General features: G+C 36.8%; 1 protein-coding gene across 7 annotated transcripts in view; it reads right to left on the reverse strand.

Moving 5' to 3' along the window:
• Nucleotides 1–25,338, reverse strand: part of DYRK1A (dual specificity tyrosine phosphorylation regulated kinase 1A) — a 154,036-nt gene that overhangs the window by 21,925 nt on the left and 106,773 nt on the right. For 6 of the 7 annotated variants that reach the window (XM_053564832.1, XM_053564827.1, XM_053564828.1 and 3 more), the window contains 7 exons: nt 22,347–22,543; nt 15,644–15,763; nt 13,173–13,361; nt 9,518–9,665; nt 5,624–5,910; nt 2,447–2,593; nt 123–263 (listed from right to left, as the gene is read on the reverse strand). In XM_053564832.1, coding sequence (XP_053420807.1) covers nt 123–263; nt 2,447–2,593; nt 5,624–5,910; nt 9,518–9,665; nt 13,173–13,361; nt 15,644–15,763; nt 22,347–22,466 — 1,152 coding nt within the window. In that variant the 5' untranslated portion in view covers nt 22,467–22,543. The remainder of the gene's footprint in view (nt 1–122; nt 264–2,446; nt 2,594–5,623; nt 5,911–9,517; nt 9,666–13,172; nt 13,362–15,643; nt 15,764–22,346; nt 22,544–25,338) is intronic. The other variant, XM_053564831.1, reaches the window with a different exon arrangement.

The raw sequence follows: 25,338 nt of genomic DNA on the forward strand, positions 1-25,338 counted from the left end.
TCAAACTGTATGTGACTTTTGAATAAAATAAAATCTACATGAGTTATTGATGCAACTGTTAACTGTCACACTGATTTCAAGTAAATACACAAAGGCTCAAAACAAATATATCCCTATTTTACCCGTTTTCCATCTTTGGTCTTCTTTAAGTTCCAAGTGCCATCTGGCAACTTCTCAAAGAACTTTCTTGCTTTTGGTGCTTGGTCAAGAATATGAGCAGGTGGAATACCCAGAACTTCCACTATCTTATTCATCTGATCTACCTGTATTAAAAATAAAAACAAAAATAAAAACCTTTAATTTCTATTGTACATCCTACTTCTGCTCACCAATTCATTCATCATAAATAAGGTTTACATCTCCTGTGAATCAGGCACTCTTCTAGGCACTGAGCATATAGTAATGAACAAAAGAGGGAAAGGCCCTGCCCAACCGCAGCTAACTTTCCACAGGACAGAAGACTGGCAATCAACAAACACATAAATCTACAGCATGTCAAGTGACCATGAATAAATGGCGAACTTTAAGGTAGAAGGAGAGCAAGTTTTAAAGTTACGGTTTGGAAAATTTTAAATAACCATTAATAAAAAAAAACAAAAAACAAAACAGAGGCTCAATAGGGTACAGATTCATTCACTCAAGTGTATCTACTTATTAACTAGAAACTATGCTCAGTAGCAGAATATAGCAATAAACACAACAGACAAAATTCCTTGCCAAAAAGAAGTTTAGGTTATAGTGGGAAGAGACCAACAATCAACAAATAATGAAATGTGTTCTGCCACATCATGACTAAGAACTATGAAGAAAGGTAAAAGGGGGTGTAGAGAAAGGTACTGTGACCCTAAGTAGGGTGTACAGGTTTCACCGCGAAGGTGACATTAGAGCGAAGACTGAAGGGTCAGTGGGGAAAGAGCCAAGTGCTACCTGGGAAAAGCATTTCAAAGAAACAAGCACAAAGGGCCTGGTATGGGCCCGTGCCTGGTGTTTTCAAGGGACCACACAGAAGGTTTTGTCTGGACCACAGAGAGGGGGAGCAGAGGGGCAGGTGTTTGAGAAGCCGCATCAGAGGGAGCAGAAATCTGTAAGCTACTCAAAGGACTTCAGCTTTACCATGAGTGAGATGAGAAACCACCAGACGTTTTAGGCAATCCTAATAATGTTTAAGCCCAAGGAAGATACTAATTTATAGGGTAATATTACTTATTTTATTATTATTATTGTTTTTTGTAGCGGCGGAGTCTCATTCTATGGCCCCCGGTAGAGTGCCGTGGCATCACACAGCTCACAGCAACCTCCAACTCCTGGGCTTAAGCGAATATTATTTATTTTAAACAAAAAGAAATACTATGGCAGTTGCTACCAAAGAGTAGCTCACTAGCTGAAGCTGAAATGAGTTAAAAGGAAGTGTAGAAGGGACATGACCTACTAACAGCTACATAACCCAATACAAGTCATAGTCTTCAGCTTTTCTTTTCCCATTTATTAATAAATAGAATGATCCAGATCTGCAATGGTCAACTTTTAAAAACAAACAAAACCCCACAAATGAATAGTTTTAAAACAAGGAAGGCTTATCATCTGACTGCAGGGCAGCGTGGCCTCTCCCCTGATCCTCTGACCTTCAAAATGTTCTAATAACTGACTGAAAACCAGTGGACTACAGAATTGCACAGTCACAGTCTCTGTAGCCCTAAAATTCTATAATCCTAGTTCACCATAAATCTTCAAACTTAGTATCTACCAATCTTACTGGTCATTATTTAAATTCCAAATCACAGTCTCAAAATGTGTATCAATGTTTAGACAATTTGTCAGGGTGGCCCTTAACTCCTTTCACTGTAATTTTTAAGCTGTTATGCTGAAAAGATGTAAAATTTATAACAAATAGTTAATGCATTCTAATTTAATTAATTAATACTTTCTAATTTAATTAATTGTTCTCCTTAACAAGGGGATGAAAAAAAAAATTTTTTTTTTTTTTTGAGACAGAGTCTCATTTTGTTGCCCTTGGTAGAGTGCTATGGCACCATAGCTCACAGCAATCTCAAACTCTTGGGCTCAACCAATCCTCTTGCCTCAGTTTTTCATTATTAGCAGAGATGGGGTCTCACTCTTGCTCAGGCTGGTCTCCAACTCCTGAGCTCAAGCAATCTATCCACCTCAGCCTCCCAGAGAGCTGGGACTACAGGCCCAAGCCACCACCCCTGGCCAGGGATGAAAATATCTTACTTTTCACCTTGTAATTCTAAACCTGCCATTATTGACAATTGACAAACACAAGAAAATGGCTAATATAAATTTAAAACTGGCATCACACCTGAATGATTGAGCTGCTATACAGATATCTTTCCCTAAAAAAACCTTCCAGATTACACTGACAGAGATGAAAAGCAGAAAGAAACTATGAAAACAGCAACAAATTTTAAAGTCATACATCATTTACCTCATTGGCACCACTGAACAGAGGTTCTCCAGTGTGCATTTCAACCAAAATACACCCAAGTGACCACATGTCAATGGCAAGGTCATAAGGCATTCCCAGTAGCACCTCTGGAGACCGATAAAAGCGACTCTGAATATACTGGTATATCTGAAATATATTTCAAAACAGTATTAATTTAATGTAAGTTTTGCTTATAATTTTGGTCAACACAGGAATAAGAACATTGATCTGATGTTAAAAGACAAAGTATTGGCTAATTCCTGAATTTGGATTCCATTTACTTATTTGGATAGTAGACTGAATACTGATTAAAGAACTAAATATTTCATGGGATTATTTAATCTGGCTGTAAAATGCATAATACGTAAAAATTCAAGCCTTTTCATTTAGTCCAGTTGTATCAGATACGTATCAGAACAATTCCAACTTTTGTTGGCATGGCCACCCACAATCTGCAGCCCTTTGTGAGAACTAAAGCTCTCTTTTCCAAATTATTTATATACACATACACATACACACACACACATACATATATATTACATGTACGCATGCATATCTTAAAATAATTATATCTCATTAGAAAAGAATATTACTGAAAGTAATTTATTTCCTAATTAACATACTGACTGCCACATTAGAAAAATACTTTCCGGGGGGGGGGGGGGGGTTTGGGGTCACAGTGTTTTATTAGGTGAAGAGACTTGTGAGTTATATATGCTTCACAAAGTTGCCCCAAGCTAGAAACTAGCATAAATTAAATACAATTTACATGGCAGTCAATGTGTTAATTATTCCTTCCTGGTGTAGCTGGCACCTGGTTTACCACTAACTTAACAGCTGAACTGTAAATTAACCCAAATAATGTATTTCAGCATAGAGAGTAAACTAGCATCAGTACAACGAAATTTAAAATTGGACATTTGTACTCTACCATCTCATAGATAATCTCCCAAACACTGCCACATAAAGATTCAACTGGTCATCTGTAACTAATCATTTTTTCTCTATCCTGACCCCTCCACCTCAATCCAAGACTTATTAAAAAGAAAATCTTGAAATGAACTATTTTCAATCAAGAAATCTAAGAATGTCTTCAAAAACCAATTAGCTTTCTTTAGCCACTGTAAATTTGTATCAAGAAATACCATTAAAGCAAAGGAACTTATGATAAAAGAGAAAGAAACAAAATCCTAATAAACACTGAAACCACACAGCCATAAAAAGTTGATGAAATCCCTAGTTCCCACTGAAACTTCAAGTCAAGTCTTCCTGGACGACCTCAGGCCTCTACAGGCAGGTTAATCCAACTTTAACGCACTGTTAAGAAGTCTAGTTCAAAAGGACAGGGAAGCTGTGCTAGATTTCCAAGTTTTTATAAGCCAATACCATTACTAACTCTCCAAAGCCAAGAAACTCCCTATTACAAAAATTGTGGTACTTCACAGTTTGTCACTTACCTATCTAGCCTGTTTAAGCAGGGGCTTTACCATCTCACACTTGCCCTGTTACCTTCTGTATCTGATACAAGAGATCTTGCACCAGGCCACTGCATGTATTATTTTGGAAATAACTTCAAGCCTGTGTGATTCTGGTTAACTTTAATAGTTAAGAACTTACTGAGCTAAAGAGATAGTTTGGTATTAGGACAGAATATATGATTTGGTTTAAACAGGAAAAAAATTTCCGACATCTCAAATGTATTCAAATTACTCTTAAGAAAAGCATTCATTCGGGCGGTGCCTGTGGCTCAAGGAGTAGGGCGCCGGTCCCATATGCCGGACGTGGTGGGTTCAAACCCAGCCCCGGCCAAAAAAAAAAAGAAAAGAAAAAAAAAAAGAAAAGCATTCATTCATAATATACTTTACCCTGTATTAACTGTGAGCATCTCTGGATTTTTCAGAGGCCTTTGAAACTGCAAGCTTTGCTTCTTACGCAAATTTTAAAAAATTATTTCAACAATCAACAGGATCACTACTTTAAGTTTAGAAAACAACAAAAAGACAATCCTATTAAATGGCTATAGACCTTTACAATGAAATCAGGCTGCTGTACATAAAGCCTATACAAAAGTTGGACAAGACAGAAAACTTCTCTAATTTGGAGAATCAAAAAATGGAAAAGCCAGTAAGAAAAATAACATTACTATGTTAGTTGATTTTTTAAAAAAATAGTTTCAATACATTCAAGTAATATAATAGTGATAAAAAGAGTAAAATATCAAACGGTGATACTAATCCCACTTAAAAGGAAAAGAACCTATAACTTCTATTTTATTTGTAAAACTTGCTGTTAGAGTAGACTTTATAATGCTAAAAAAGGGAAAAATATGCTTTCCTAAATCAGCTAAACTTTAAATGCTAAATTAAGGGAAAATAAGATAAACTTGTTTATCAAAATACATTCGTCTATCAATGTGAATCTCGCACAACTACCTGTATTTTTTTGTTGAGCCTTCAGTTTTTAAGGAAGAACATTTATCTTGATTGGTCCTCAGATATATTTCACAGCAAGTATTCAATGCTCTAGTACTGTAAAGTCCTAAAATTTATACTAAAACCTCAATTTTGGAAATAGTTACAAATTACCTAATATTTAATTCTTTTGCCTCCTATTCTCTCTCAATCTTTTTTTTTTTTTTTTTTTTTTTGAGACGGTCTCACTTGTTCACACTTGGTAGAGTGCCTTGGTGTCTTAGCTCATAGCACCCTCAGACTTCTGGGTTCAAGTGATCCTCTGGGCCCAGTCTCCTGAGTAGCTGGGACTTCAGGCGCCTTCCACAACACTTGACTATTTTTTAGAGGTGTGGTCTCACTCTGGCTCAGGCTGGTCTCGAGCCTATAAGCTCAGGCAATTCACCTGCCTTGGCCTCCCAAGTGCTGAGATTACAGGCGTGAGCCACTTCACCTGGCCTTGTTCTCTCTCAGTCTTAGCATACGTATAATTTTAAATGTATCCACTTTGAAAAAAAATCATTGTCTTTTAATGCAAGGAATTGTTTTCATTTTAAAAGATATTTTCCCAAAACAGATATGAACACAAGGTGATTCAAGTGCTACATTTAAAAAATAACCATCCTATAATTGCTTCCAAACTGTATACACATTAATAACATTTCAAATATCTGTACTGTTCTACTTAATTCTATTTAACTCACAAGTTACTAAAAATAATGCTTACCCTTTGCCCCAATTGACAAGAACTGCCAAAGTCAACGATCTTGATTGCACTGCGTTTGGGGTTACAAAGGAGGATATTCTCAGGTTTTAGGTCACAGTGAATGATACTAAGTTCTGGAGTTGCAAGGAAAAGCAGTGCAGTGCACATCTGTTGTGCAAACTTCCGTGTTAGGTTCAAAGAGACCCCTCGGAAATTGGTGTTCCTCAATAAATCATAAAGATTGTAGGACAGCATTTCAAAAACTAAACAGAGGTGGTTTCGAAACATAAAGTGGCGTTTCAAATGCACTGAAAGAGAAAAAAATTTCATTGTAAATATACCAATAAAATGAGAATAACATACAAACTCTCAATCTGTAACATTATAATGTCCAATGCAGAGTGAAAGAAAAGTAAAGTTTGAAGATTAGCATTATGCAGTTACAGCACAGTTTTCATTCAATTAAACAGGTGGAATGTCTGTCAAAAAGCAATATAGGGTATGAAGTACACAAAAATACCTTGTATTTAAAAGGAGGGGGATTTAACAAAAATAAAAATAAAATAAATTTGTGGGGGGGCAGGTCTGAAAACACAGTGGTAAACTGACAAATAGTACTAAAGATACTCGAGCAACTTTATCTTCATTTATAAAAGAAAGCACTTTTTTACTTCCTGAGAACCCTCCTTTCTCACACCTTGTATCTATCTCAGCTCCACCTACTGAGATCTCGAGTTTGGGACAATGTTCTCTATTTGGCAGCCTTCTCTGTGTAGGCTTTGATATATAAATACATAATTTATGTTACTAGGTTTAGATTTCACTAATGGTTGTCAAATACTGCAAATGTTTGAAAATCAGACTGTGTAAGGAACTTGACTATGTTTATCAATTGGAAAAATGGGAAATCTTATGTAAGACCAAAGGTTTGGGGAAATTTCAAAATAAAGCTCAATCAAAAGAAGAAATGATGTGTGAGCCTATAAATGGGGAAACAGTAAAGAATACATTACTTGCTAACTCGCAAAACTGCTTCAAAGATTATGCTTTACGTATTAACAATGACTTCACATCAGGTGAGGTTATTCAATAAAGTGCTGCTCTTCACTCTAAGCAGTCTTACATATACGAACTTCAGAACCTGTAACTCAAATGGAATGGCAAGGTTACCTTCACTTTGCTCTTTTAGGACTACAAAACTAGAGGTTTCTCTAACAAATCCATCTGGAATAACCAAATATTCAATGTTTGCTCACTAGAAACTGTGAATACACCATGTTTTCCTCTTCCTGGTTGCCTATCTCAATACCCATCAATACTACTTTTAGAGCATTCAGGTTATAGGTGAAAAATCTAACTTACTCTAAAGTTAGAATAAGTAGCATAATAAAAATAAGTGCATGGCTATATAGAAGTCTACAGCACCACTTGACACTGCAAATAATAGAATCCTTAAAAGGTTACCTAAGAATGTATATTATCTGCTCTAAATCACTTCAATTCATAGATTTAAACTAAAAACATAGCTCCACGATACCTCACAGACATAAGCCATGTGTGGGTTTCAACCTCCTGGTTAAGCAGTAGCCACAAAAGAAATGTAAAAAGTAACTGATGTCAGAATCCCAGTGTAATTGTAAAAATCATTTTAAGAAACTTTGTGATTAGTATGTTCTTCCAATTAAAGATAAATTCACTCAGTTTCACCTGACCTCATGATTCATTATTCATTTACAATATGCTGAGCACTGAAGACACTATCAGAGAAAGCTCGCACACAAGCATGTTTGTCCTGTCTTTTAAAATGGATTTTGGGGAGAAGGAAAGGTTGGCAGGACTTTGTAGTAGACCTAAACTGAATTTCCTTTTAAGTAGGTCACGGCAAGTACCAAATTACTGAGATAATGAATTATTTTATATGGTAAAAAAGTAGGTGTTTTCAAGTTTAAGAACATAGTGAAACTCACAACAAATTATACTTATTATTCTAAAATTAAATTATTTACATCGTAAAAAGCAATACAACTTTCAGATAAATTTAAAGTATAAAGTCAACTGACATGGCCTTTTCTAAAGTTCTTTTTTTTTTAAGATTTCTAAAATAGGACTAGTTTCTTGAGATACTATGAACTTACCGTCTTAAACACTTAAAAAAAAGTATCTGTAAATGACTAATGCAATTAATAAAGTGATCATTAAAATCACTTTAATCAAAATAAAAATGATAGCCATTATTTATTATACAGAACTGAGTAGCTAACATTTTTAGAGTCCTTACTATATGGCCGCCAGGTCTTCTTTCAGTAAAGCAGAATTAAAATGTTACACTAATGCTATCACTGTTTCCTCTGCTACTTAAACACTCAAAATACATCAAGCAAGAGCAAGGAGAAAGACGGTGTGTCCAGAGATGACTCAGTAAGTTAAACATCCTTACAATGTCCCTGTTTCACTTCTAAAACTCTTGAATGGAAATAAGCTTGCCTTATATAAGTAACAATTTATAATGAAAAACAAATTTGTGGTGAGTGTGATGAGAAAGATATAATGTTAAGATATAAATGTTATTATCATGAATTATGCAAGATATCTACAGAGAAAAAACTAAGAAAGAAAAATTAATGGTACAAGTTCATGTTTACTGTAACCACAGAAAATGAGGGGCATTTCATAAAGGAAATCCAATTTGAAGCTTACTTTATTCATTATTTGTTCCCACCATTTTGAAGGGACTAAAAAACAGTAATATAATCCCCTGCTCTCTTAAAAAGGAATTTATTTATCAGGTAAGGTTAGTATTTCTCAACATGAGCTATTAAGTATCTGTGCTTGTAGGAACTTCTGTAATTCATGGATCCTAAGGTCTATGTCCTAAAATTGATGGTGTCTTTTATGTATACTTAGCAGTAATTTTTTTTCTTGGTGGTACATTAAACAATGGTGTCTTATAATCACTGGCATCTTAGATTCAATTAAAAATAGTATGAAGGAAGGTGTAATTAGAAGATGTTTTATCCATGTATCAAGTGGCGTTAGACTTCAGTATTTTAGTAATTGTTCTGCTTCCTGTTTTTGTTTTTAAAAGACTGTGTGACGAACATATATGGACTTTGGAGTTAGGCTAAGTAGGTTCAGCTCCTAGTGGCATAGTCTGTGACCTTAGGTATTCTACCCCTTGTGCAAACCATCTGTAATTAAAGTATTCCGCCATCTTCCTTACAGGATTGCTATGATTATTACAGATTTGGGAAGGAAAGCACATAGAACATGGCATTAATTCAGTACCTCTTTTCTGTTGTAGTAAGTCTGATAGTTTCTAATGGTGTCAAACTCACAAAGAGACTGGGCAAGAGCCTCATCATGGTGTAGACACTACAAAAACATTTACACAACCACTCACAATGCTTTAGCTTACATGCACTTTCTTAGCCAGATTAGAAATGGTTTAAGTTACCAAAAAGATGACTATGGATAAACAGGCATCACTAAAGCAAACCATAAGTTTGGGGTGCAGGAAAGAGACAATGTTCTCTTAGTTGTTTCTACAGTGTACGCCACTAGGGATGCACATTCCCCAACACTTAGAATATTACTACCTGGTTTCCCCGAAAATAAGACAGTGTTTTATTTTCAGGTGTGCTCCCAAAGATGCGCTAGGTCTTATTTTCAGGGGACGCCTTATCTTTCCTGTAAGTAGGTCTTATTTTCAGAGGATGTCTTATTTTCGGGGAAACAGGGTAACAGATCCAGTAACTTACATAAATCTATGCCTAAATCTTACATAAATTAAAAAATTAAGTAAATTTTTAATTAATCACTTTAAAATAAAATCAACATATTGATATATAAAAATAACCATTAACTCAACTCTCCAGGCTGAGCTGGGGCACACGGCACGTCTGCTCGCCCACTCACCTATGTAGTATTTCATCTCAGTGTCATGTTTGTTCATGAGCTCTAGAAGTCTCACTTCTATCTGAGCTTGATTCAGAAAAGCCTTCTTGTTCTTTATTATTTTAATGGCAACCCACTCTTGCTCCACACGATCATATGCCTTTACAACCTAAAAGAGAAAAAAGATGAATTAACTCTCTATTTCATTAATGGCAACAATTTCACAACAGTTTACAGTTCACAAAAAAAAAACTGAGCAAAAAACACAATTTGCCTCAATTGTATATCTACCTAATTCTCACTCTTCTACTCTTCCTAAGTAGAAGAGATTGTGTTTTAATTCAATATATCATCCATTTAAGGCCCAGTACCTTTAAGTTGATCTTTTAAATTGAGTTCCTTTTTGTATCCTCACTGTATTTTTAAATAAAATCTACAAGGCAGATAACATTCTTAACAAAAATTAGATTAACTTTCACCCTCCTTCAGAATAAACTATGAATCTTGACAAGTGCTTTGTTTTTTTAATCTTTGTTATTGAATAACACTATAAAACAATTCATCCAACTATTCTTTTAATGAGGGAAAAACCCTATTTTTAAATCCCAAGAACATATGTGAAATATTTAAGTTTCTAGTTAATCTCAGATAGCAAGTAACCTTTTAACTTACAGATTTTCATATATAAAACATATAGATGTATAAAAGAAAAACTAGTTTACACATTTAAAAAAATCAATTACAAATTATCAGAGCAGTTCCACTTTCCTAGTAAATGTAAGTTAACTGCCATAATTATGATAGTTTTAAAATGAGAATTACTGCTTAGAACACAGGGTGCTCATTAGTACATACAGCACACACATCTCTCATTGTAAATTTTACTATTTATAGTTTCACACTATTAAAAATTTACATAACTATTATGGAATCAATACACAAATATGATTATTTCCTATTTACCAGAGACAACCATTAATAATTAATAGAAATTATATTTATATTATAAATAGTTTGGATAAATAATAGTTTTAGATACATTTCCTAGCATATTCATCAAATGTCTGGGGATAGGGGTGGAACTCTAAATGATTCCAATGAGAAGGATGAAAATCACTGGATTAGAGGAAGAGGATGGAGTATATGTTTCAAGATCTACATCAGCCAACACTCAATATATTTTGAATGACAGATTATAAACTGCTCAACTGAAATCAAATTTGGAACAAAAATACAGTATCTCTGGTTTTACTCAATTCTAAAAGATACTGTATCTCTCTATGTCAGAGGCTTCCCATGTAAACAGGTAACAAACAGTTTGACATTCTTCTCTGTGTGGCTGAATATACTGACCATACAACAAGTTGCAGTTCAGTGCCCAGATTGCAATGGTCTCCAGGACAAAGGCCACTCACTCAAAGGGGCCCCCAAGTATTTACTCATTTGGTAAATAGTTAACTGGCTAAATGCTAAGGCAATGGTTTTTGGTCCTGAATTACAAATTCAATAGAGAGTTTTAAAAAATATCAATGTCCAGAATTTGGTTTGGAGCCTAGGCATCGGTTCTTTTTGTTTTTCTAAAGCTCCCTAGGAAATTTCAATGTGCAATCAGAATTGATCATCACTACTGACTGAAAAAAAGAAGACATACCTTATTTGGCAAAAACTGGCAAAGAATTTAGAAAAATTTTGAGCAAATCAATATGGAAGATGTTATTCTGGTGAGTGATAAGCTTTGAACCTGAAAACTGGCATTATATTAACACTTCAGCCCAGATCGGAAGCATAAGTCTGACCTCGTGAAAAGGAGTTCAATGTCAAAAAGGCCTATGATCTTCACAGGTTTACTATGCTCACCTGTTGTGCAGAATTAATGCATAAAAACATTGAGGTGAAGAGTAGGAGTAAAATATAAATAGAAAGAAAGATGATCAGGAACAACAAAGCTGAGGGAGCAGTCTGTGTGGCCACAATTTTCATGGCAGATGTCACAAAGGGTTGAAAAATGTCTTGTTGAGAGCAAATGCCCAAATATTGGTGCAATTCAAGAAGAGCTAGCAATCTCCAGATATAGGGTGTTCATACCCTTAGTTAAGAGCTAGGCCTCAGAAATGCCTTTCCTTAAGAGACTGACAGAGAAGCAGAAGCTGCTTCTGACAAAACAGGAATACCTTCATAAAGAGGGCTCCAAAACCTTGAGAAACCCCTGACTCAGAAGGAAAAGATGTCTAATTCAAGGAAGAATGCCCTGGACTATGTAAAATTAATTATCAAACTTCCTTCCAATCACAGGAAGGAGCAGACATGTCACATATGTAACACCAGCACTTGGCAGGGCCACAGAGTAGTAGAGGTCTTGTAACTCATTAGTTCATACCTGCTTACATATTTAACAGCTTAGATCTTTTCTGGGTTTAGACCAGTGGCTTGCTAAGGGCCTACAGTTACAGAAACAGATTTAAAACATGACAAATTTTCTTCATAGGTTAAAAAGAGGCATATTTTGCTTTCTCTTAGCTATGAACAGAGAAGCAAGCACATGCAGGTTCCACAATTAAAAAAAAAAAAATCAAAAAAGGGGGTGGTGGTAATTCAGAGAAAGTCATTTTAATTCTATTCTCATCACAGAAAAGTCAAAAGAAGTATTTGGACTGCAGGTTAATAACTCACTCAATCCGCAAGGGTTACAAGGCAGAGGAGACTGGGATTAAGAGTAAATCATACCTCAAACGAAGAGCTCTGTGAAGTGGGAACAGCTGAGGGAACCACAACCAGAGAAAGACTTCCTAAAAGTAAGAGGGGGAAGAACTGAGAGCTATTGACCTGTGCACGACTATTACAAGAGATGAACATTTTTAAGGCTTTGTGATGGGGCAAGGTGAGCAGTTGGGGAGGGTGAAGTTGTTGTGGGTGTACAAAAGAGACCGAGAATGAAAAGAAAACAGCAGGTCCACTAGAGTCCCTTCCTGGTAGAAACTGCCCGGCTGGTGCTTTCCATCAGAATTACCTGGTGCGCAGGAATGGAAGAAGGAACCCTTATGGCCACTTAAGAAACCCGACATATTTAAAACACAAGGTGGGAGAAAAACCAAAGGCATAATGCCAGACTTTCTAAGCCCTAAGAGGGCTCCTGCTGTGCTGCTTTAGGCTGGTAATTCTTTTCTCTTTGAAGTGGTCTATCAGACAGGAAGGTAAATATCTCTAGCATACGTAATAAAGAATCATCCATAGACTATATAAAGCTCATATGAAAGGGGCAATACTACCTATTAGTGATAAAATTAACCACTTGGTAGACACAAAAAGTTTAAAATAAAAAGTTGAAAAGAGGTTGTTTCTGTTTTTGTATAGAGACAGGGTATGGCTAAGTTGCCCAGGCTGGAGTGCACTAGCTATGCGATCATAGCTCAGGGGCAGCTTCAAACCCAAGCAATCCTCCTGCCTCAGTCTCCTGTGTAGCTGGGACTACAGGTGTACACATGGAACCTAGCTTAATAGAGGTTTTACAGCCAATACAATTTTACTATCTTTCGGAACTATGATAATCCACACTTACTCATTTGTTTAGAGGTATTTACAAATATTACAAATAGACTGACTATTGAGAAAAAAATTTAACAACATGATTCACTGTTGAATCATGGCCCAATTTATTAGTATTTTTTCATTAAATTACCTGTCCAAAGGAACCTTTGCCTATCAAGGAGTCAATTTCGTATCGATCCATCCACTTTTCTCCGTTTTTTACAATATAATCATAGTTATCATCATCATAACCATCATTGTAAACCTTCCGCTCCTTCTTATGACTAGAATCGTCTCCCTGGCCCTGTTGGTGTCTTCGCTTCTTTTTTGCATAGTAAACCTGAAATGAGAATATAAAGTGTTGACTGTATAACTTAAATCATTATTTGAGGGAGACGGCATGTATCAAGAGTATACTGAGATAAACCTATCAATAGGAAATTGATGAATTTTGATTCTTCCTAACAAGAATTTAAAAAGTTTTCTACAGTTAATATTTCAGTTAAAAAAAAAACACCAATAGAAACAGTGAAAAAAAATGTGAAATCCACCTGATAGTTACACTGTTTATATATCTTATAAATAGGAACTGTTAAGTGACTTGTCCAAAGTATCCCATATACCATTCAAGAGAGAAAATGGCCTGGTCTACATTTATTTGTTAAATCAAGGTATAAATTTAGATACAGTGAGTTGGGCCCAGTTCTTTAGAGTACAACATGAGGAATTCTGACAAATGTATACACTTATATAATCAACCAATGCCAAACAAAATAGTAACACTTTCACCACCCCCCTCAAGTTCAAGCTCCTTCTTGGCCCCTTCTAGTCAATCCCAACTTTCTATCTGATCTATGGCAAAATATTTTAAAAATAAGTTTAAATATAGATGAACTAATGTTCTACTACAAGGTCCTTAGAGACATGCCCAGTTTTAAGCCTATTGGAATACAACAACTAATGAAAAATAGGCATGTCCATTCCCTTCCCCTGCCAAAGACCAAAAAACCCTGTGGTCAATCACAAACTGATGAATTTTTTTATACCTGTTTTTCTCATAACAGTTTCTAAGACTGGTATTAAAAAAAAAAAAGTAATAGGTGAACCAGGCAACAGCTGAGTAATTGGCAACTAACTCTGAGAAAACTGTTATTACACCCCACAGAATAATATCAGAAAAAGTCTGGTTTACAAGTGGCAAGACATTTAAAATATAAGCTTCAACAAAACTACTGGAGTTTTTGGTTTTTTTGAGACAGAGTTTCATTCAGTTGCCCTGAGGTTGAGCACCGTGGTGCCAGAGCTCACAGCATCCTCAAACTCTTGGGTTGGGCTCAAGCAATTCTCTTGCCTTAGCCTCTCCAGTAGCTGGGACTACAGGTGCCCGCTACATCTACTATTTTTTTTTTGTTGTTGTTGTTGTTATTGTTGTTGTTTTTAGAGACAGGGTCTTGCTCTTTTGCTTAGGCTGGTCTTAAACTCCTGAACTCAGGTAATCCACCTGCCTCAGCCTCCCAGAGTGCTGGGATTACAGGCGTGAGCAACCACGCCCAGCCAACAAAGCTACTGTTAAGCACAGTTTAAATATAGCTTAACAACAATTTATCAGATAGTAACAAAGTGACAATACACGTTTAGCAACAATTTATCAGATATTTTCAGATAATCACAAGCTATTCTGAAACATTTCTTATACTACATAACAGGGTACAAAAATTCTAACTCAGAAATGTTCCTCATTGAGTTCATTCTAATTTTATTTTGGCACATCCACACAGCAATATAATAATACCGGCATTAAATGTTGAAATGCTGTAAGATTTACACAAACCTAAGACCATCTTTTGCCAGTTAAGTGGCTCTGAAGCTGGTAGCAGATAAGCCCTTAACGTGAAAGGGCATGGAAGGGGAAAGAAAGCTCATTTAATAATTATGGAGCTGGACTTCAGACCAGAAGCAAATGGCAACACATCTTAAGGTCCAAGACTCCAGAAACATCAATTTTCACGTCAAAGTGCTAAGTTAGAAGACAGTTAATTTGAAGCATGGTGTATGTTTTTTATCTTATTTACTTCTACCAAAAAAAGTTTTTGGATAGCTGGCCATGAAAAGATAAAAGATAAAAGAACACACATAAAACTTTAAAAGATAATAAAATCATAAAAATATAGATAGATCAAAAAAAGAAGGCCAAAGCGCATATAACTGAGTATTAAATATACACCTATTTTAGAGCTTCCTGACATCCACAGCAATGATAGAAACAGATACATCAAAATTTAAGCAAAATTCTAACATACACATACTTTTAGAGAGTCATTCTCCCTCTTTCTTATTTTTGGTAAGAGTTACTATAAAAATGGTAACTCAGCATATTAAATGTAATGGGAAAAAGGAGTTATCCACAATTACCTTTATATTTTGCAATCTTTACTAATGTATCTTTTCTTTTACATAGTTGTAATTATATTATCTCTCAATCACTAACTTATAATAATCATCAATATGGCAATCATTGGGTGAGGAAGAAGTTTAGGATGTTTAAATAGGTCACAAAATAACTATCCCACCACAAATGTCTTGTTAAGATAGATACTATTAACAACAAATCAGTAGTCTTACCTCATTAATATGCTTATATGTTTTTATCAAGTCAACAGAAAGTTTTCTCAGGGGAGCAGTTGCAGGGTCACGGAAGGTTTGGGGCATCCGCCTCTGTAACATGACAATATCAGGCATCACCTTAAATAGACAGAAAAGACTAGCACTTTAACTAGACTGCACTGATATTTCCCTCTTCTGTAACGTGTGTGTTTATGTTTAAAAAAGACATCTACATGAGAATATACAGAGTTATCTTTTTCACCTGCATTCCAATGAAGGCAACTACTGTAACAAATAAATGAAATTAGAAAGTAGTATGCCCTGCTGCCCAAGGCTTTGATCCTGTTCCCCAATTTTTAACAATGGAAATACAGACCCACCCCTGATCCAGACATACATGATGCTGCCCAAGAGGGCATCCGCCTGTTATACAATTAGCCCACAGAAAAATTTGGAATTATCCCTAAAACCTGACCTGGTCCACAACAGGCAAAGATAAACCCAGGCATTGGAGGCAACCTTCTGCTTCCTGAGATGGGATTTCAAGACCCAGTTGGCACCAAAAAGCAAGCTAGCAGTAGAGGCCCATTCCCTCAAACAGGTGCTGAAAAAGTTCAGCTCCTACCACCACCAGGCTCTTGCCTCTGTGAAGTTATCTGTCCCTTAGACAAGTAAAATCTGTACTCATTTCTTTAATACTATGAAGTAAAACATACCCCCAACCTTGCCCTCACATTCCCCTTCTGCAACCCCACATCATGGTTCTCTTCATCACCCATCCAATAGGCAGTGAGGGGTTCAACTGTGAGCGTCCTGCTAGACTGTTTCCACTGCAATAATGACCAAGTACAGAAGAGCATGGATTGCTGTTCCAGCCCCACCCTTCCACCAGGTTGTCATGTCTCAGGTAAAGGGCCCCCAATAAGGCTTCTTGCAATCAACAGATCCTCATAACTAATTATATCAAGATACCTGCAGTCATTACCACTAGCCCATGTTTGCACTCCTGCCTCACCCTTAAGGACATTCATACTGGTAGTGGAGGACAACCGAAAGGTAAGGTTCCATAAAATCTGAATCAGTGAAATGCTGCATTCCAACTACAATGAAAGTTGGCAGGAAGTATAACTACTGGTAGAGCCAATTGAGGAAATGGAGCAGTTAATAATAACATACAATAGTAGCAGGTGTTCTACTAACTAAATGCTGTATTTTCATAGCATGCTATTTTATTACATGTTGTAATAATCCTCTCAACAATCTCAAGGGAATAGGTACTATTCCTGTTCGCATTTTATTTTTGAGATAGAGTCTCACTTGTCGCCCTTGGTAGAGTGCCATGGCCTGACACCTCACAGCAACCTCAAACACCCGGGCTTAAGCAATTCTCTTGCCTCAGCCTCCCAAGTAACTGGGACTACAGGCGCCTGCCACAATGCCCAGCTATTTTTAGAGACAGGGCCTCGCTCTGGCTCAGGCTGGTCTCGAACCTGTGACATCAGGCAGTCCATCCACTTCAGCCTCCCACGTGTTGGGATTACAGGCGTGAGCCACCGCACCCAGCCTCCTGTTCCCATTTTAGAAGTGAGAAACCTGTGTCTCAAATGTTGAATAACTTGACCAAGGTTCTGGAGTAAAAACCAACCCAGCTGAGCTGAGAGCCCAGCATCAGGCTGCCCCCCAGTTCTACACCAGGACTGCCTTACCAACTTAAGGCCTCTCGCTTCCACTTTCTCAGCTAAGTTGAATTTTTAGGCTATTTTTGGGCAGAGTAATTGACGCATGCATAGGTAAGTATACAAATTTTTTTAAATTTTTTTTGAGATAGAGTCTTTCTCTGTAGAGTGCTACGCTGTCATAACTCACAGCAAACTCAAACTCTTGGGTGCAAGTGATCCTCTTGCCTCAGCTTCCTGAGTAGCTGGGACTACAGGCACCCGCTGCAATGCCCGGCTATTTTCAGAGACAGGATCTTGCTCTTATTCAGGCTGTTCTCAAACTCCTGAGCTCAGGCAACCCTCCCTCCTCAGGGATGGGAGCCTCCCAGAGTGCTGGTATTACAGGTGTGAGCCACGTAATACTTGCACCCAGCCAAGTATCTGAATTTATTAAAAGTAATTATGTAAAAAACTGAGTATTTGAGTTTTTAACTTGCCATTTATAACCCGACTGTGTTTCAAAAATCTGAAAACAGAAACAGTGACTACATCCAGGTGCTCACTCAAAACACCAAAATGACATGATCAACAAAAATTGAATATAAACATGATTTTGGAGTCACATGATCCAATTTCTGCAATGTGAGTATGTGATGTGCACCTACACTCCACAATATTGCTATAACCTTTTGCACAACTGGTCAAACTCTGCCTACAAGGCGAAGTAAATTAGCTAACTCTAGTACCTTATTTTTCTTATCTACTTCTGGCAACAGAGGTCATTATTTCACGGCATCGTTGTATCTGAAATAACAGATGCATTCTATCCACAAAAAAATTAACCTTAGACTAGAGCGTATTTCTGTGATTCAAAGAGCACCTTGTACAGAGATGTTCAAGATACATGGAAAAAACTAATGTCTACAAAGTAAATGACACTCCCTTTGCTTTCCTTGTTATTTCACGTCAGTTGACCAAATTCTGTTTTGTCACATTGTGCTGCCATAGAAACAAATCCAGAATTAGAAAATAATTTTTTCAAATACCTCATTATACTAAGACTCAAGACCATCTGATGCTCTACTTTCTGCTTCTTACAGTCACAACACCAAGAGAATTCATAGTAATATAGTGAGCTCCCTTCTTCCCTTCTGTAGCTGTAAGTTAAATGCATGGTGTTCAGATGACCCAGGAGCTCACTGAGCTATATAGCTATATGTTACCCCTTTTGCAGTAGGAGGAAAGGGGTCTAACCTACAAAGAGGAAAGTCAATGAGATGTCGTTCTGTGTCTTAGCTATTTGGCTCTAGGCCAGTGTTTTTCTACCTTTTTTAAATCTCACGGCACACTTGAACCTACAGTTAAACTTCTGCACAGCACACTTAAATTATGTTGATCAAAAAAAAAAAGTTAAAAAAAGAATATACTTACTGGGAACTTCTTTCAAAAATAATTTATGATCTTTGAAACTTTTCACAGTACATCTAAGATCCTCTCATGACACACCAGTGTGCTGCGGCACATGGGTTGAAAAATCACTGTTCTAGGAACTAGAAACTTCATGCCCTTGATGCTCCATCTCTTCCTCTTTTTCTTCACCAAGACAGAAAAAATCTACTGCTTCAAATCAGTTGTAAGAGCTAAAACAATTTTTTATATTAAAAAGATTCTATAGTGTAAGCTATAGGATTTTATTCAAAAACTGTTTTCTAGTACAATTCCTATTTCATTCATTTGGTTTGTATTAACTCATATTTTCACATACAGTGAAGCATTAAGAAATGCTGTATTTAGTGGCCTTTCTCCTCCTCCTCCTCCTCCTCCTTTTTTTTTTTTTAAAGAGACAAGGTCTCACTCTATCACCCAGGCTAGAGTTACAGTGGTACAATCCTAGCTCCCAGCAGTCTCAAATTCCTAGGCTCAAGTGATAGTCCCACTCAGCCTCCCCTAGTATCTAGGACTACAGGCACATGCCACTGCATCTGGCTAATTTTTTAAATTTTTATTTATTTCTTGGGGAGACAAGGGTCTTGCTATATTGCCCAGGCTTGTCTTAAACTCCAAGTCTCAAGCATTCCTCCCACCTTGTTCCCCGCATCCCCAAATGCTGAGATTGCAAGTGTGAGCCATCTTGGCCTTGCTTGCTATTTTGAGAGTTAGGAATAAAACAAAATAGCATACATAACATATACCCAGTTGAGTACTGGTAGAGATTAAGAATTACAAAGGTACTGTGAAAACTAGAATAGCCCACAAAGACTCAGCATTCCAAATATTTATCATACTCTTCTACACTTACCTTTATACATTTTTTACTTCCTGAATTTATTTTAAACAAAACTGATTTTAAATTTAAACTTGTACTAAACACGCTTTTATAAGATTAACAACTAGAATTTAAAAATGTTCAAGTTAGTTCATCTCAATTTACTTGTACAATAAACCTTACTGGATGGGATGTTAACACAACCACCGAGATCGAGGCTGGGTGAGGTGGCTCAGGCCTGTAATCAATCCTAGCACTCTACGAGGCCCAAGCAGGTGGATTGCCTGAGCTCAGGAGTTGGAGACCAGTAAGAGCAAGAAAAAGATGCCCATCTCTACTAAAAATAGAAAAACTAGCTGGGGTTCATGGCAGGTACCTGTAACCCCAGCTACTTGGGAGTCTGAAGCAGAAGGATCTCCTGAGTTTGAGGTTGAAGTGAGCTACGATGACACCCCAGTACTGTACCCAAGTAAAAAAAAAAAAAAAAAACTAAACAATGGAAATCAAATAATGAAATTATACAAGTTTGCAGCTAGAAACTGCTGTAGGGGGTCTAGTCTTAAAATCCCATTTTACACTCAAGAACAGGTATGAAGGGTCCCAGTGACCTAATTTAAATCCTACCAACAGACATGAGCCAAGACCTTGAGCCCCTGTCATAGGCTTGTAAACCATGGTACACCCTCTCACCATGGTACACCCTCTCACCATGGTACACCCTCTCACCATGGTACATTTCAGTTACCAGAAGGACATCTTCTGATATGACCCCCGCCCCCATTTTTTGGTAGAGACAGAGTCTCATTTTATCACCCTTGGTAGAGTGCTGTGGAGTCACACAGCTCACAGCAACCTCCAACTCCTAGGCTTAGGTGATTCTCCTGCCTCAACCTACCGAGTAGCTGGGACTACAGGCGCATGCCACAACGCCCGGCTATTTTTTGTTGCAGTTTGGCCGCGCTGGGTTTGAACCTGCCACCCTCGGTATATGGGGCCGGCACCCTACTCACTGAGCCACAGGCGCTGCCCGATATGACTCCCTTTTATTGTCAGAAAATTTCAGATTTTGGCAAAAATATTTAGCTAAATATTATTACTTAAAAGATAGTCTTTTATATTCTATAAATCTTTAAAAATACTTTGTAGATTAAAATGGGAATACGAAGTGAAACACCTCTTTATATAAGTGATCCAAAGATAAAGATGTCAGCTGTGTACAAAATTAGGTACTTTGCTAACTAAATTACCTACTAAAATAACATGACCATAAAAATAACTAGGACTAGAATTTTTTCTATCCCTGTACAGATGCCAGAGGTTAGACTTGAAAAAGAACTATATCTAAGAAGAAAGATCCAAGGCTGGACTCTATGATCTATTGCGTACACACATGGCGAGTCACAAATGGGAGCTCAGTCCCTCTAACTGGGAAACATTAGAAATAGTGCCCTAAAAGACTGCTTTTGAGTAAGTGGGAAAATTTATTCAATATACTTGGATTTTTCAAAGTGCACATGGATCACGATGCTATTATACTTATTGGACTTCCAGAGAGTTTTCTTCAGTCACACAGTTAAACACTTCCCAAACTTGAACCTTCTGATCAACTGCTCCAGTTCTCAAACATAGAACTTGATTCTCAATCAATTCACTGCATAAAAAAAACACTTAAGTTCTGCCATAATTCCTCTTATTACTATGTAACTGTGAATGTTACTCACATGTTACATCTGGCTTAACTATTAACCAGATCTTATTATAATACACACAAAGACACCTGCTAATAATGATGACACTTAACTGTAGCCACCTGTTCACTACCACATATTAATGGATTACAGAAAATACAATTCCTTCAAATCCAGGAAAAGAAATACTTTTAAATTTCCCAACTTTTTATCCTCACTTCATATATTAAAAGACCTAAACAAAACAGTGACAAGTCCTAAATCTCAAAGGGAAAAGGGGTCATTTTCAGGGCTCATCAAACATCTGAGACCATGGAGGAAAGAACTTTACCTCATGTCTACAGCTAAAGAAAACTCTTCCCAAACCAAAAACCAGTGTAGCAAATGTAGTTAATTCAGGAAGGTAATTAAAAAGTTCATGTGTGTGTTATCTCAGATTTCAGTATTCATTATCATTACACCATTAGCTTTCTGGAAAAACTGGTGAATCTCTGGTCTAAATATCAGAATAAACAGTATGTTTATTTGCATGCACTTCTTTTTAAGTTTAAGAAGTTTTATGTTTACTTTTGTAAGGGTATAGAAAAGGAGTTTGTAACAACATAAAATTGGTTCTGCAAGTTTACTATAATGGAATCTGATTTATGTATATATACATTTTGCACTTAACCACACCTTTCCACAAGTTCCTTTAACTAACATTCTATAGAAATAACTTTTTCCTATTTTAGAATAGGACACTGTGGCTTTGTATATGAGTGTTTAATGGAGTGAAATACAAAGTAAAAATAAAAGAACAATAAACTTTTTATTTATTTTGTTGTTGCAGCTGTCATTGTTGCTTTAGCTGGCCTGGACTGGGTTCGAACCTGCCAGCCTCAGTGCATGTGGCTGGCGCCCTACCCACTGAGCCACGGAGCCGCCCAAGAAAAGAACAATTAACTTTTTAATGCAAACTTCTTAACATCATGTTTTGTCAATCCAGAATGCCATGGAGCATATAAAACTAACTAAAAACCATGAAAGCATTTTGCTTATTTAAGATCCCAACAATTTTTAAGGAATAAACCACTATTCCAAAAGTCACTTCTGACACTCCATATACTTACCTGGTTAGTTAGAGGTTGCTGAATCTGGTCAGAATACGATAAGGCAGAAACCTGTTGGTCATTTATGTTTGGCTGGCGACGGTCACTGTACTGATGTGAATGGGGCATCTGTCCAGCCATCTGAAGGCCAGCAGCATGGAATGAAAATGACGGTGCAAGCCGAACAGATGAAGGTTTGCATGCTGAAGTCTCTCCTCCTGCAAGTAGATAAGCAAGGTTTAAAGGAAGCAGTCACATCCTAACGTTTACATCATTTGGCATATCTAATGGTTCTTTAAAGACTTTAGGATGTTCAATATACTAAAAACCTTTATAACTATGAACACATACATGGCATTCAACAAAACAGCTGTACATTAAAAAGTATAAAATATAGAGATTAAAATGAAAATAAATCCATTGAGAAAATCTTAAAAATCTTTTTGTAAAACAGTAACAATAACCTTTAAACACTTATTTTCACACACCAAATTTTTATCAATTGAGAAATAAAAATGATGGAAGTAATCTTTGAATTCTTGAGAGAAGCTTCTTCAATGGCTCAGATTTTCACAAACCAATTCAAACACATACTGCTAAGATGCTGCTTTGCACCTGCCAAGAATATGGCAAACACTATTTGCAGTATCTCTTAAACCAGGCAAACGATCTGTCTTCATGAAGCTCCCCACCAACACAGGTAATCAAATGTTGAGCATAAAAGCAGGGAAAAAAAATACTCAGCACAGAACTAAACTCCTCAACCCAAAGTTGTTGGATTCCTTTGGATCCTTCTAACATAAGAAAATCTAAACCTGGCCAAGCTCACCACGAAGAAAGTATAGTTTATAATTATCCACAGCAGGTTGGGACCATGATCGTGATATCCTTAGTAGGAAGGAAAAGTTAACACTCCGGTCCGTAAGTATCATTATCTGACAATAAAAGGTAATTCTTCCTTTAAAAGAAGAAAGAAAATAGAACCTTTCTCCTTATATTCAGCCAAATTTGTGACCACAGGCTAAAGCCAACAGGTAGAGCATAAAACCCTGGTCAACAAATTCCAGACTCAGAATACCTGTGCTTGTCCTCCTGAATAAATCAGCTATCATACAGCAGTCTGTACTGTCCAACCCCAAAATACTTTTTCTGAAGTCTACTATGTTCAAGACATAAAATAGTGGAGGCCCAAAAGTGAATAGCAGGGCTCAAAGATCACAGCTAAAAAATCGCCACTTACTGTCTGTATGGCCTTCCACACCTATTTTCCTGATAGCAATATTAATACCTAGCTCAAAAGGCTGTTGCAAAGGTTAAGTGCTTTAATACATGTACCTAGAACAGTTTTGGCAAGTAAAAAGGTAGCCTAATATTATCTGCAATTACAGTATAGTGAATATGCTGTAATAATATCGAGCTAGTGCCTGTCCCATGGAGCACATGGTCTCTGCCTGAGTGTTGCAGACTGATAGCAAAACTCTATTCCCCTAAAATACAAGTTCCATGTCTATGTTCTACCGCAATTATCGACACCACTTCCTCCGTAGGTCCTGTTACAGTTCTTTCCCCGCCCCACAGCCCTCCCGGTACCAACAGCTACCAATCTTGCTGGTTCCATCTCCTTTAGAACGCTCAAATACAATCTCTTCGTTCCATTATGTCTCTCATTTAATACTACCAAAGTAGACTCCTAATAGCTTCCTGTCTTTATTCCACTTACAATTCCGTATTTCTTCAATAAAACGACTAAAGTGAACTTTCCAAAATGCAAAGCTCAAGCCATCCACCCCCTACTTAAACTGGACTATCACTTGCCCATTAGCACTGCTTTCAGGCCTTAGCTTCTGTCTGTCTCCTTTACAGTGTGAAGTCCTTAAGGCATTCACATTCTACATGATTAACAAATATTAGCTAAATAAGTAAAAGGGCAGTGTATCCATGATCACAGGTCAGGTAACATTTTAATTTGGGGGGGGGGGGAGTGTAACTTTTCTAAACATTCATTACTAAGAGTCAAAAATACATTTATTCAATTCAATTATGTGGAGTAACTTTGTTTACTTTACTGTTTTTTGTTTTTAAACGTCTAGGAATTTATCCTAATGCAGTATTTGATGATGAGCATAAAGATATCAAGCATGTTTATCCTGGCACTGTTTCTAAAAGCAAAAAATTCCTAAATTCACAAAGCTCATGCCTGTAATCCTAGAAATCTCGGAGGCTGAGGCTAGAGGCTCCCAAGAGACCTGGTCTCTACTAAAAATAGAAAACAATTAACTGGGCTTTTTGGCAGGCTGTAGTCTCAGCTATTTGGGAGGCTGAAGCAGTAAGATTGCTTGAATCCGGCAATCTTGGTTTCCGAGGTTGTTGTGAGATAGGCATAGCCCATTGGCATTCTAGCCTGGAGCAACAGTTGAGACTCTGTCTCAAAAACAAAAAGAAACCAAATATAAATGAGAAGAATTCAAATCTTTAATATGTAAAGAGTTTTTATAAACAGTAAAAAGGCTAAGGTTGTGAATGACACATGCTTAGAAGCAAAGACACAGAGTGGCTCTCTGAGACACAGATAACTACCCAACCCTCTTCCATAATTAAGAAGTTTAAATGAGATATCACAAATAGGCATGAAGAGTGGACAGTTACACACAAGCACTTTTGAAAATGTAAGCTTCTGTTTCTATTATCAATGTCTTTATTATATACTATGTTTAAATTTATTTACTACAATATTGTAGAAGAGTGCAAAAGTCACTAGCATAAAGTTTAAACAATTATCCTAAAATGAACCTATGTGACAAGGAAAATGAACATACAAGCACCCCAGAAGCCCACATTACTCTGTAACCCTTTCCAAGCAATACTTCCCTTTCTTCCTCCCCAAAGGGGAAGGACTGTGCTACTATCCTGACCTGTAAAGCCAAATTTGTTTTGGTTCGGTATAAATAAATTTGCCTAATTCCATGCCTATAAGAAGTAGTTTGTTCACTAGCATTGCTTTACAATATCCCAT

This window comes from Nycticebus coucang, chromosome 16 (genome assembly GCF_027406575.1).
Source record: "Nycticebus coucang isolate mNycCou1 chromosome 16, mNycCou1.pri, whole genome shotgun sequence".
Classification (NCBI taxonomy): domain Eukaryota; kingdom Metazoa; phylum Chordata; class Mammalia; order Primates; family Lorisidae; genus Nycticebus; species Nycticebus coucang.